The sequence below is a fragment of the Clarias gariepinus genome, chromosome 16 (genome assembly GCF_024256425.1).
Source record: "Clarias gariepinus isolate MV-2021 ecotype Netherlands chromosome 16, CGAR_prim_01v2, whole genome shotgun sequence".
NCBI lineage: Eukaryota > Metazoa > Chordata > Actinopteri > Siluriformes > Clariidae > Clarias > Clarias gariepinus.
The window spans coordinates 26397629-26410170 of record NC_071115.1 but is presented as its reverse complement, the minus strand read 5'-3'; the positions used below and the strand labels follow the sequence as shown (position 1 = coordinate 26410170).

Genomic DNA, 12542 nt, shown 5'->3' with positions numbered 1-12542 from the left:
TTTAAACAATAATATTATAGGCACTTATTAAATTTACTTGTGCACACAGTTATAGTAATATAACACAGTTATATTGTATGTGTGCATGTAAAATGTTTCATGTTGAAAACGTAAGTTAATTTAAAAATATTTCACCTCAGTTGAACATTCTAACTTATGTGACTACGTTATGTACCTTAGAAACTGTGCAGAAAACTCCTACAGTGGTGATCAGACGGAGTCTTGCAGACGTAGGGAAGAGTGACAGTGCAGTGCTGGAGTGTTTTGCAAGCAGTCTGCCTTCTGGTGAACTCTCTATCACCTTCCAGGCCAATGATGAGAAGTTTCCACAAATTCAGTTTGTGAATCTGCTAAAAGAACAGGACACAGTGACTGCACACTTCACTATACCCACAACACATCGCACCAAAAACTACCGTTTTACTTGTCAGATTCAGAAAAGCCATTCCATGAAGTGGAAGTCCAATTCTATAGTAAACCTTTTTGGTAAGAGCAATTTCAATCTCAATATCTTAATTGCTTGACTACTGGCATTATCTAGTTTTAAATTATACTGGAAAAAAGTGGGGGAGGAGGGGAGAACACTGGTATAACTACCAGCACATTCAGTGTAATGTGTGAATTCTGGCTCTCAATTTTCCTCCATTATATCTCATCAATCTATTTTATACAGTAAATGGTCTCAACATGAGATGTACAAAGAAAAGTTTGTTTTCTATTTCTTGATTGTACAGATAATATTGTTGGTCTCTATATTTTCTTAGAAATTAAATCAGATACATGTCCGAATATATAATTAATTTATTAAGGCTTTAATTCATTTTGTTTAGGTTAATGAATGCATTCTTTATCCCACAAGCTTCATATCTTTTTATGCTGCGCATAAAAGTAAAACTTCCTGCATTACTTTTATCACTGTGATAAAAAGTGAGATGTAAAATGTCTGCCTTTTGTAAATATAAAACAGAACAGGGTATTTAGTTTCCCATTGAATTTCCATTAGTGGCCATTTGAATTTTTATGCATTTATTTCTTTGCTATAATATTTAGGTGACTTTTCTGGATGGTTTAAATCTTTGTGGATTAAAAAAATGGATTTTAGACGTAATAAATGTCCTTCTCTCCAGATGACCCTTCAGTGGAACTGTCAGCTGTATCCAGTGCAGATAAATCTGCATCAGGAAAACAAAAACTTCTTTGCTATGGAACTGGGCTTAACCCAGAGATCAAGTGGCTCCCTGAATCTGTGGGGAATTCTGATAATGAAGTAACAATGAATGCAGATGGACGTGTGAAGGTGTCCAGTGAGCTATCAGTTACAGAACAAGAGTGGAAACGTGGAACTATATTCACCTGCCAAGTCAGAGATCAGAGTCTTACGAAAAATATCCCGAAGACCATCAATATTTGTGAAGGTATTGTAATATTAAGAGAAGTTTATGATCTTTATACAAAATGTAAATATTAGACACCGTGAAAGGTCAGTCTTGCATAAAACCATCCAAAATAAGAATCTTCCATGATATCTAAGTTTAGGTGAACAACCTCTTATATCTTCCAGGCCATCCAAATTCTGCACTACGGATACATCTGGAGAAACCTCCTCTCAAGTCAATATTGACAGATAAACAAATAACTTTGTCCTGTGTTATTGAGACTGTGTTCCACCCGACGGTTTCCTGGCTTGTAGATGGAAATAAAAAATCCGACAGCGACAGTAACAGTAAGAGACAGGATGAGTCCACTGTTAGCAACCTGACTATTTCTGTAGAAGACTGGACAAAATCAAGGACAATAACCTGCAGGGCTGAACATCCATGTTTTCAAACAATAGAAGATTTTATCAATACGACAGGTAAGTTCTGTATAAAATGTAAAACTTAATTAATCATCCTTTCTGTTCATTTGTATACTTTAAAACTTGAAATGTGATGGGAGTTGCAATGCTAGCACAAAAATATTAAATGTTTAAACAATAATTATAGGCACTTATTAAATTTACTTGTGCACACAGTTATAGTAATATAACACAGTTATATTGTATGTGTGCATGTAAAATGTTTTATGTTGAAAACTTAAGTTAATTTAAAAATATTTCACCTCAGTTGAACATTCTAACTTATGTGACTACGTTATGTACCTTAGAAACTGTGCAGAAAACTCCTACAGTGGTGATCAGACGGAGTCTTGCAGACGTAGGGAAGAGTGACAGTGCAGTGCTGGAGTGTTTTGCAAGCAGTCTGCCTTCTGGTGAACTCTCTGTCACCTTCCAGGCCAATGATGAGAAGTTTCCACAAATTCAGTTTGTGAATCTGCTAAAAGAACAGGACACAGTGACTGCACACTTCACTATACCCACAACACATCGCACCAAAAACTACCGTTTTACTTGTCAGATTCAGAAAAGCCATTCCATGAAGTGGAAGTCCAATTCTATAGTAAACCTTTTTGGTAAGCACAATTTCAATCTCAATATCTTAATTGCTTGACTACTGGCATTATCTAGTTTAAAATTATACTGGAAAAGAGTGGGGGAGGAGGGGAGAACACTGGTATAACTACCAGCACACTTAGTGTGATGTGTGAATTCTAGCTCTCAATTTTCCTCTATTATATCTCATCAATCTATTTTATACAGTAAATGGTCTCAACATGAGATGTACAAAGAAAAGTTTGTTTTCTATTTCTTGATTGTACAGATAATATTGTTGGTCTCTATATTTTCTTAGAAATTAAATCAGATACATGTCCGAATATATAATTAATTTATTAAGGCTTTAATTCATTTTGTTTAGGTTAATGAATGCATTCTTTATCCCACAAGCTTCATATCCTTTCATGCTGCGCATAAAAGTAAAACTTTCTGCATTACTTTTATCACTGTGATAAAAAGTGTGATGTAAAATGTCTGCCTTTTGTAAATATGAAACAGAACAGGGTATTTAGTTTCCCATTGAATTTCCATTAGTGGCCATTTGAATTTTTATGTATTTATTTCTTTGCTATAATATTTAGGTGACTTTTCTAGATGGTTTAAATCTTTGTGGATAAAAAAAATGGATTTTAGACGTAATAAATGTCCTTCTCTCCAGATGACCCTTCAGTGGAACTGTCAGCTGTATCCAGTGCGGATAAATCTGCATCAAGAAAACAAAAACTTCTTTGCTATGGAACTGGGCTTAACCCAGCGATCAAGTGGCTCCCTGAATCTGTGGGGAATTCTGATAATGAAGTAACAATGAATGCAGATGGACGTGTGAAGGTGTCCAGTGAGCTATCAGTTACAGAACAAGAGTGGAAACGTGGAACTACATTCACCTGCCAAGTCAGAGATCAGAGTCTTACGAAAAATATCCCGAAGACCATCAATATTTGTGAAGGTATTGTAATATTAAGAGAAGTTTATGATCTTTATACAAAATGTAAATATTATACACCGTGAAAGGTCAGTCCTGCATAAAACCATCCAAAATAAGAATCTTCCATGATATCTAAGTTTAGGTGAACAACCTCTTATATCTTCCAGGCCATCCAAATTCTGCACTACGGATACAGCTGGAGAAACCTTCTCTCAAGTCAATATTGACAGATAAACAAATAACTTTGTCCTGTGTTATTGAGACTGTGTTCCACCCGACGGTTTCCTGGCTTGTAGATGGAAATAAAAAATCAGGCAGTGACAGTAACAGTAAGAGACAGGATGAGTCCACTGTTAGCAACCTGACTATTTCTGTAGAAGACTGGACAAAATCAGGGACAATAACCTGCAGGGCTGAACATCCATGTTTTCAAACAATAGAAGATTTTATCAATACGACAGGTAAGTTCTGTATAAAACGTAAAACTTAATTAATCATCCTTTCTGTTCATTTTTATACTTTAAAACTTGAAATGTGATGGGAGTTGCAATGCTAGCACAAAAATATTACTTGTTTAAACAATAATTATAGGCACTTATTAAATTTACTTGTGCACACAGTTATAGTAATATAACACAGTTAAATTGTATGTGTGCATGTAAAATGTTTCATGTTGAAAACGTAAGTTAATTTAAAAATATTTCACCTCAGTTGAACATTCTAACTTATGTGACTACGTTATGTACCTTAGCAACTGTGCAGAAAACTCCTACAGTGGTGATCAGACGGAGTCTTGCAGACGTAGGGAAGAGTGACAGTGCAGTGCTGGAGTGTTTTGCAAGCAGTCTGCCTTCTGGTGAACTCTCTGTCACCTTCCAGGCCAATGATCAGAAGTTTCCACAAATTCAGTTTGTGAATCTGCTAAAAGAACAGGACACAGTGACTGCACGCTTCACTATACCCACAACACATCGCACCAATAACACCCGTTTTACTTGTCAGATTCAGAAAAGCCATTCCATGAAGTGGAAGTCCAATTCTATAGTAAACCTTTTTGGTAAGCACAATTTCAATCTCAATATCTCAATTGCTTGACTACTGGCATTATATACAGTCTAACATTATACTAAGAGTGTAAATCTGGCGGGGGGTTGTGGGGAGTTGCATTGGTAGAAATACCAGCAGAATGAGCACGGTGTGTGAATTCTGACTCTCTAATTTCCACCACCATTGCTCATTAATCAAGTGCATAAATTGCCTTACTTGAAATAAGCAAAGGAACTTTTTTTTTCAACTTGATTTGTACTTGATTAATATTGTTGATCTCTATGTTTTCTTTAAAATTCAATTAGTTACATTTCCAAAAGTACCAGCAATTGAATATAGGCTTTGTTCTACAAACTTCATATGTTTTCATGCTTCACATGAAAATAAAACTTCCTTTATTACTTTGTTTACTATTCCCAAAACATAATCCTGCAAGATCCTGGTCTATATTCTCCTGGTCTGCAGCTGTAAAGCTTAAACATTTTGACATTGTGATGTAAAATCTGAGGTCCCCACATTAAAATACTATATATATATTTAAGCGACATCTCAGATTTAAAAAATATATTCTCTCCAGATGACCCTTCAGTGAAACTATCTGTTATATCCAATGAAGACAATTCTACATCAATGATCCAAAAACTTCTTTGCTCTGCAACTGGACTTAACCCAAAGATCAAGTGGCTCCCTGAATCTGTAGAGAATAATGATAGGGAAGTAACAATGAATGCAGATGGACGTATGAAAGTGTCCAGTGAGCTTTCAGTTCCAGAAGAAGAGTGGAAACGTGGAACTACATTCACCTGCCAAGTCACTGATGAGGGTCATTCCAAAACTATCCAGAACAGGACCAGTTTTTGTGCAGGTATTGTAATAATCAGAGAAGTTCATGAGCTTTAAATTAAATCAAAACATTAGACAAAGGTGTGTCTAACGCTAATGTCATTTCTTCATCTCCAGTCACTCCAGATCATGCTCGAAGTGCACAGGTTTACCTTTTGGGTCCCTCCATCAGTAATATGCTAGGGGAGGATCCTGTCTCTGTCACATGTCTGCTGTTGGGCCACAGACTCCAGGAATTCTCAGTTAATTGCAAAGTAGGAACAGAGAATTTGTCTTCAAATGTGACCAAAACTGAAAACCACAGCAATGGAACAGAGAGTGTTCAAAGGGTTTTAAGGGTTCCAGCACAAAGGTGGAACAAGCATGAAAACATTTCCTGTGAGCTGAAACACCCCTGTTCTAATGTACAGACATACACTGTCTTTAAAATCAAAGGCAAGTGCTCACTGATATTTAAGGACCCATTCAATTATTTTGTTGTAGGGGAGAAACAAACAAAATATATGCTGTTTATATGCTTGACTCAGTTTTATAAACCCATCACAGTGCATTAATGTATTATGTGCACACTTTTTACTGACCAAAAAGAAAAGACAAGCTGTTGTTGCCATGTGTCTAATATTACAGTATATTAATTATTGTGATGTTTTTTCTTTACAGTTAAATGTATTATTATTATTATTATTATTATTATTATTAAATGCGTGAAAAGAAAACTCAGTTACCACTTACTCACTTTATGACAGATATAATGGTTACAAAGTTTATGATACAAACGTTCGATGTAGCTTTACAGAAGGGTGACCATATTCATAATTGAGAATTTTTTTTCCATTCTCAATTAAATTTGGATCTGTGTTATTAAATTTGTATTTGTTGATACATCCAATAAGCAACTGTTTATAAACTAGCTTTTACTGTTAAATCCTCAAATATTGCAGTTAGGGCATTAATATAAACATGTGACCTGATATTCTGATCAGTAAAATTAAGAATTCAGTCACTTAAATATGACTATCAAAACAATCAAAAATTTTCATAGGTGGTAAAACAATTCAGTTCTGAGTTAATATTTGTATCCTTAGACCCCAAATGTCCCATCATCCGAATTCGAGGTCCCAGTGATGATGAGCTGTCAGGATCTCACAACACAGATATTCTCTGCTTGATTGACGGCTTCCTCCCTGCTGATATCTCTGTTCACTGGGAGCTGAACGGCACCCGGCTGGACACGTCTCTTTTCACCAACAGTCCGGCTCAGTTTGTGTCAGGCAGTTATTCCATGCACAGTGCACTGATATTATCACCATTAAAAAGAGAGGATGGCACTTTTTCCTGTGTGGTCAGGCATGAATCATCTGAAAAACTAATCATCAGCAACATAAGTAACATATACGGTAAGTAACATCCTCTCTCTTGTAGCTGGTTTTTATTTTTATTTATATTTATTCAAGTTCCTAAAGCTAATGTATAAATAAAATGATGATAAATTTTCTAATGATCAAATGCAAACTAATATTACGTAGCCTTTCATTAAATGCAAACTTCATGAACTCAGTGAAAGTTTTTCATCCTGAAGACACTGGAGATTGTTTTGAAAAATGTAAAATAACCATCTCCTTGCACAAAACCCTTATAAACCCTGTGTTTTTTATTTATTTATTTGTTTGTTTGTTTATTAGATTTTTTGTGAATTCCACATGGGAATAGCATCAGAAAAACAAATTGAACTTATATTATTCTTATTATAGTTTTAAAAACAACTGAAAACCACCATAAAAACACATTATCACATGTATCCTTGGTACTGTATGTATTTGCCCATGTGAACCAGAAAGTAGTGAGTAGACCAGAGAATTTATTGCACAATTATAAGTCAAAGCAAATACTATGGAAACTCCACTGATAGACTGCTGGTTTATTTATTTAAAAAAAATATATATATTGTTAATGCTTTCATTCTTCTTCTTCTTTTTCATCATATATATTTTTAAATTTGGCAATAGAGAAATCATATAAAGATGTGGTATTTATTTGCCAATATAACAAGAAAAAAACAGATTTGAATCATTTAAGTGTGACAAATATGCAAAAAATATATATTATTATACTACACTTAGATTTTTTTATGTCCTTGGTGCTTTATATTTGAAAGAAATTAATCAAACAATATTTTGCTATTGTGCTAATAAAGTATGTCCCATGATCACAATTTGCCCTCAAATACTGTACTTACAACTTTTTTTTTTTTACAATATCAGACTGTTAGTTTTACTGAAGTTTACTTTTTCTTTTTCCCAGCTTCTATAAATCCAAATCCTCCCTCTGTGAAGCTGCTGCAGGGACAAGATAAGCTGATTTGTCTGGTCTATGGTTACAGCCCATCAGCCATTAACATTACCTGGCTCCATAATAATGAGGCTGTACAACATAATGGTACCGGCAGCTCTGCCAAGGGGCCTGATGGAAAATTTATCATTAAAAGCCACCTGAATGTCAAGGCCTCTGAATGGGAACCTGGAGCCTCATACACATGCCTTGTCGAGCATTTCACTGGCCAAGTCATTCGCTCAATATCCAAAGCAGGTGATTACCACCAAGCATCAAAAAACAAAACATACACACAAAAATACACTTTATTTTATTTATAGTTGTAAAGAAAATGTTTGTGTTAAAGTTTGACTTAGGTTGATTTACAATAAGAAAATGCCTAAAACCCTTTTTTTCTGACAGAATTTATTGAAAAGGCAATATACTTTAATGACAACGAATCAGGCATTAATGCAGTGGATCAAGCTGAAGAAACCTGGAATATGGCCTGTGCCTTTGTCATACTCTTCATCATCTCTCTCATCTATGGATGTTCAGTTACTCTGGTCAAAGTGAAGACGCTTCAAAAAGTCTAGTCAAAGCTTGATCAGCTGTTTATGGCAAAGTTTAGATTTATGTAATGCTTTACTGCTATATTTGTTTAAATGAGAAAAAAAATATTAATGACTACTTTTAAGTTGATAAATGCAAGCTAGTTAAAAGAATAAAGAATTTTTTTATTTTTTTTTTATTGATGCTGGAAATTGTTTTTTTTAGCTGTTTAATTTTATTTTATCAATTTGTATTTTTTTTTCAAATAAAGGATATATATTCAAAACCATTTCTTAAACTCAATTACACTTGTATTATTATTATTGTTTTTCAATCTACTGGGTGCCAGTATAATTTTAAAGATATATTTCAATCTCTTTATTCAAAACATAATAAATAAAGAAATAGAAGTACACATGTACATGTACATCCTACAGATTCATGTTAAGATGTTAAGTTTGATTATTTTCAGTTCATACATCTACATGTGTCAAATTAACCAAACGTAGGGTAAATGTCTCGTTTGTGAAATTTAGAATGAACAAGTTTTAAAAATGGGGCCATCGGTAGCTCAGTGGTTAAGGCATTGGACTACGGTTCGGAAGATCCCAGGTTCAAACCCCACAACCACCAAGTTGCCACTGTTGGGTCCCTGAGCAAGGCCCTTAAACCTCAACTGCTCAGATGTGTAATGAGATAAAAATGTAAGTCGCTCTGGATAAGAGCGTCTGCCAAATGCCTAAATGTAAATGTAAAAATGCATCATTAATAGGATCAGAATATCAAACATAGTTTGACTATGTTTGACTGCTAGACTAAAATATCAAAATGCAAATTTCAACAACATGCACACAATCATCTCTGGTCCAGAGGTGACAGAACGATTAGCACATGACCTAAACCTTTCAAAGTTCCTCCAACTTTCTGAATATATAGTCCTCTCTATAGTCATAAATTTTCACCAGGATTGATCCAGCTGTACCTTTAAATGTGAGAAATTTAAAGCAATGAAAAAATATTTTTTTCATACAGTGGAACCTCGAATTGCGAGTAACATAGTGAGTAACGTGGTTTGTGAGCAAGACAAGCAAAGATTTTTAATAAATTTTGACTTGAAAAATAAGCAAGTCTTGATTTACAAGCAAGTTTTGGTTGAGCAAGCATGTGATTCTTGTTTTGACAGCAAGCGTCACGTGATCACAACTGAGCTAATGTTTTTTCTCTCTCTTGCGCTGGGAAAAAACAGAATTACGGGTAATAGTCTCCCCTGCTCAGTCTTACTCACTGGTATAATCAACATCTGTGCGAATGTTTACTGTTTACTATAACACTGTGACCACATGTGTGGACGTAAAACATATTTTATTTTGTGTTTGTAAGTGTGTGTATACAGCACGCGTGTAAAGCTAAATTAGAGAGGTTAAAGATAAATTTTCCCCCTGTTTCAGTCGTTATGTGTGTGCGTGCACATAATTTGACACCATGCCCTTCACACGCACACTCTTGCCTTTACATCCACCACCCCCTGCTCAGCTTCACACACACACACACACACACACACACACACACACACACACACACACACACACACACACACACACACACACAATTGTGAAATTCAAATGAAGAAAGGAGAAAGGTTTACTGTGTAAGTGAGAAGGGGGAGACGGGAGGGGCTGATTCCTCCTGTCCTCATACTTTAGATTCACACACATACACAAACACACAAATGAAAACACTTATCTGTCGAGATTTATTTTGACTTTTTTTAAAGGTAAAGTTCAGGTTAATTTGTTTTATTTTTACTTTATATTTTGTATTAATTATTTTTATGTATTTATTTTTTGGGCTATAGAAACAAATAATTTAAGTTTCCATTATTTCTAATGGCAAAATTTGTTTTAAGCTTTTATATTATTATTGATAACTAGCATTATTAAACATTATTAATGGCTAAAGAGTTTGTAACTAGTTCAAATGTTAAAAATAAGCTGGTCAGCATTTGACACATAACTGTTCAACATTTTTATTTCATTTAAGGTGCAAGATTCAATTTTTCAGTTTTCATACTGAATATCCCACCTTTTGGAGAAAGCCATCCTGTGTCCACCATCTAATCCTAGGTTCAGTCCTTACACTTTTTTCCTTCTTCTGTACTTCCAGAGTCCACCTGAGTGATAGTTAATGTCAACCTGCGTTCCTCTTTCTTTTTAAAAGATGTCAGCTCCAATTACCAGTCTTTCTTCTGTGGGGACACTTACTACCACTTTTCCAACAATTTTCTTCCACCTTCACATTATATCTTACCTCGCTATCTTTCTCAGGACCATCATATCAGCTAGGTCTCTCCCTTTCCAGTTATAGTGCAAACATTTTATATTCAAAGTTTCTATTTTAATCTCTTTTAACCAGATCTCACAATGTCTGTTGCATTGTTGGAGTAAGCCATTCTATGTCGCCCTTTTTGTGTTTGGTGAGGATTGTGGAAGTTTGTAAGGTGCATTGTCTTTAGCATACAGTACTCTGTGTGCAGTATACACAATAAATTATCGAGTTGATTGGCTCTGTTGAGTGACGTGTATAGCCCCACTCACCTCGAGGGAAAAGCGTTGAATTCATTGGCTCTGTCAAGAGATTTGCTAAAAAATATCATTGAAGGAGTTATTTCTGACCAATGTACAAATAAAACCTTATTTATACAGATTGTTTAGCTTCATTATGCTTCTTATGACTTTAAGAAAGGTGCACACACAGCATTTAAAAAATAATATTTTTTACATTATAATTAAAAGATTTTCTATTATTTGCCTTCCGTGTGTAATAATATACTGTATGTATATTTAAAAAATTGGGCTTGAAACTGAACAGCTTGAACTGATTTAATTAACAAAGCAGGACACCTTAACGCTTGATAGAGCTCCCATCTTCACATGTGTGTGTTTCAGTGTTTTGCTTCAGGCTCTGCTGGTCACACCTGAGGTGCGAAAAGATAAGAAACTATGAAAAGGGAGTTTTTTTGTTTGTTTGTTAATTTGAATTTTAAATTACCTGAATAGAAAGGATCCTTATGATTTCAGCTTTTAAGGCTTTTATGACTTTATTTACACACATGCTACATTGTTTACTGTATCAGGAGAAATTACTATAAATTAATTTTATTATCTAAAAGGTGCGTTCAAGAATTTTTATAGCAAGACTAATTGACATTTACAGAAAGCTTTAAGCATAGTCAAATGCTATCTCTGTAAATGATATATCCCAGTTAAGATGGCTCAGAGTCCATGCACTGCAGTCATTTCTGTAAATGTTCTGTAAATGTCACATCACGCAGGACCTGGCATGGTCCTGTCACATCAACACCGTGGTAAAAAAGGCCCGGCAGCGTCCTTACCACCTCAGACGCTTGAGAGACTTTAGACTGCCCTCCAAGGTGCTCAGGAATTTCTACTCCTGCACCATAGAGAGCATCCTGACGGGAAATATCACGACCTGGTTTGGGAACAGCACCATGCAGGACAGACGAGCTCTACAGAGGGTGGTGCGATTAGCTGAGCGCATCATCCGCATCGAGCTCCCTGACCTGCACTCGATCTACAGCAAGCGGTGCTTGACCAAGGCCAGGAAGATCGTGAAGGACCTCAGCCACCCCAATAACGGACTGTTTACTCTGTTGCGGTCTGGGAAGCGATTCCGCTCCTTGAAGGCCAACACAGAGAGACTGAGGAGGAGCTTCTTCCCGCAGGCGATAAGGTCTCTCAACCACAACCACACCACTATGCAGAACTAACACAATCTTTTCATAATTGATCAAATCTATCAATCTTTTTACATCCATGGACACTATGGACAATTACACGCTCACCTTCCTTCATATATACACTACATGTCGTACGTTTACATCCTGGACCATTGCACAAAGACACTTTAATAACTTTGCACACCTACCTTCACAACTACACTACATTTTACAGTTTTACGTTTACATCCTGGACCAGTGCACAAAGACACTTTAATAACCTCTGCACAAAGTCACTTTGTTCTATGCATATTTGCACACACAGCACAGTATATTTCAATTTGCACAGTATATTTCTATTTTGTACATCATATTTCTATTTTTATTTTTAGTTCTATTTTTTTCCTAGCACATTTCTATTTTTATTTTTAGTTCTATTTTTTCTAGTTTAATTTAATTTTTTATTTAATTTCTATCGTATTTCTTTTATTCATATTTATTTCTATTTGTAAAATTTAATTCTCTTTTAGGGTCAATGGCAGTCGTTTAAGCATTTCACTACATTTCGTACTGTGTATGTTTGTGTATGTGACAAATAAAATTTGAATTTGAATTTGAATTTGTTCAGCAAGTCCAATGCTCTCAAGAGAAAAGTGGACTGGTTTGAGCACCAAAGGTATGCTGTTTTTGCAGGA

At 35.2% G+C, this 12542-nt stretch overlaps 1 protein-coding gene across 1 annotated transcript in view; it reads left to right on the top strand.

Moving 5' to 3' along the window:
- Positions 1 to 8291, top strand: part of LOC128544253 (hemicentin-1-like) — a gene marked incomplete at its 5' end in the record, with an annotated part of 29634 nt that extends 21343 nt beyond the window's left edge. The window contains 12 exons of the mRNA XM_053514306.1: positions 181 to 486; positions 1128 to 1415; positions 1562 to 1855; positions 2146 to 2451; positions 3093 to 3380; positions 3527 to 3820; positions 4111 to 4416; positions 4984 to 5271; positions 5367 to 5684; positions 6335 to 6646; positions 7551 to 7835; positions 7983 to 8291. Of these exons, the coding sequence (XP_053370281.1) occupies positions 181 to 486; positions 1128 to 1415; positions 1562 to 1855; positions 2146 to 2451; positions 3093 to 3380; positions 3527 to 3820; positions 4111 to 4416; positions 4984 to 5271; positions 5367 to 5684; positions 6335 to 6646; positions 7551 to 7835; positions 7983 to 8155 (3458 nt within the window). The remainder of the gene's footprint in view (positions 1 to 180; positions 487 to 1127; positions 1416 to 1561; positions 1856 to 2145; positions 2452 to 3092; positions 3381 to 3526; positions 3821 to 4110; positions 4417 to 4983; positions 5272 to 5366; positions 5685 to 6334; positions 6647 to 7550; positions 7836 to 7982) is intronic.
- Positions 8292 to 12542: the final 4251 nt, after the last annotated feature.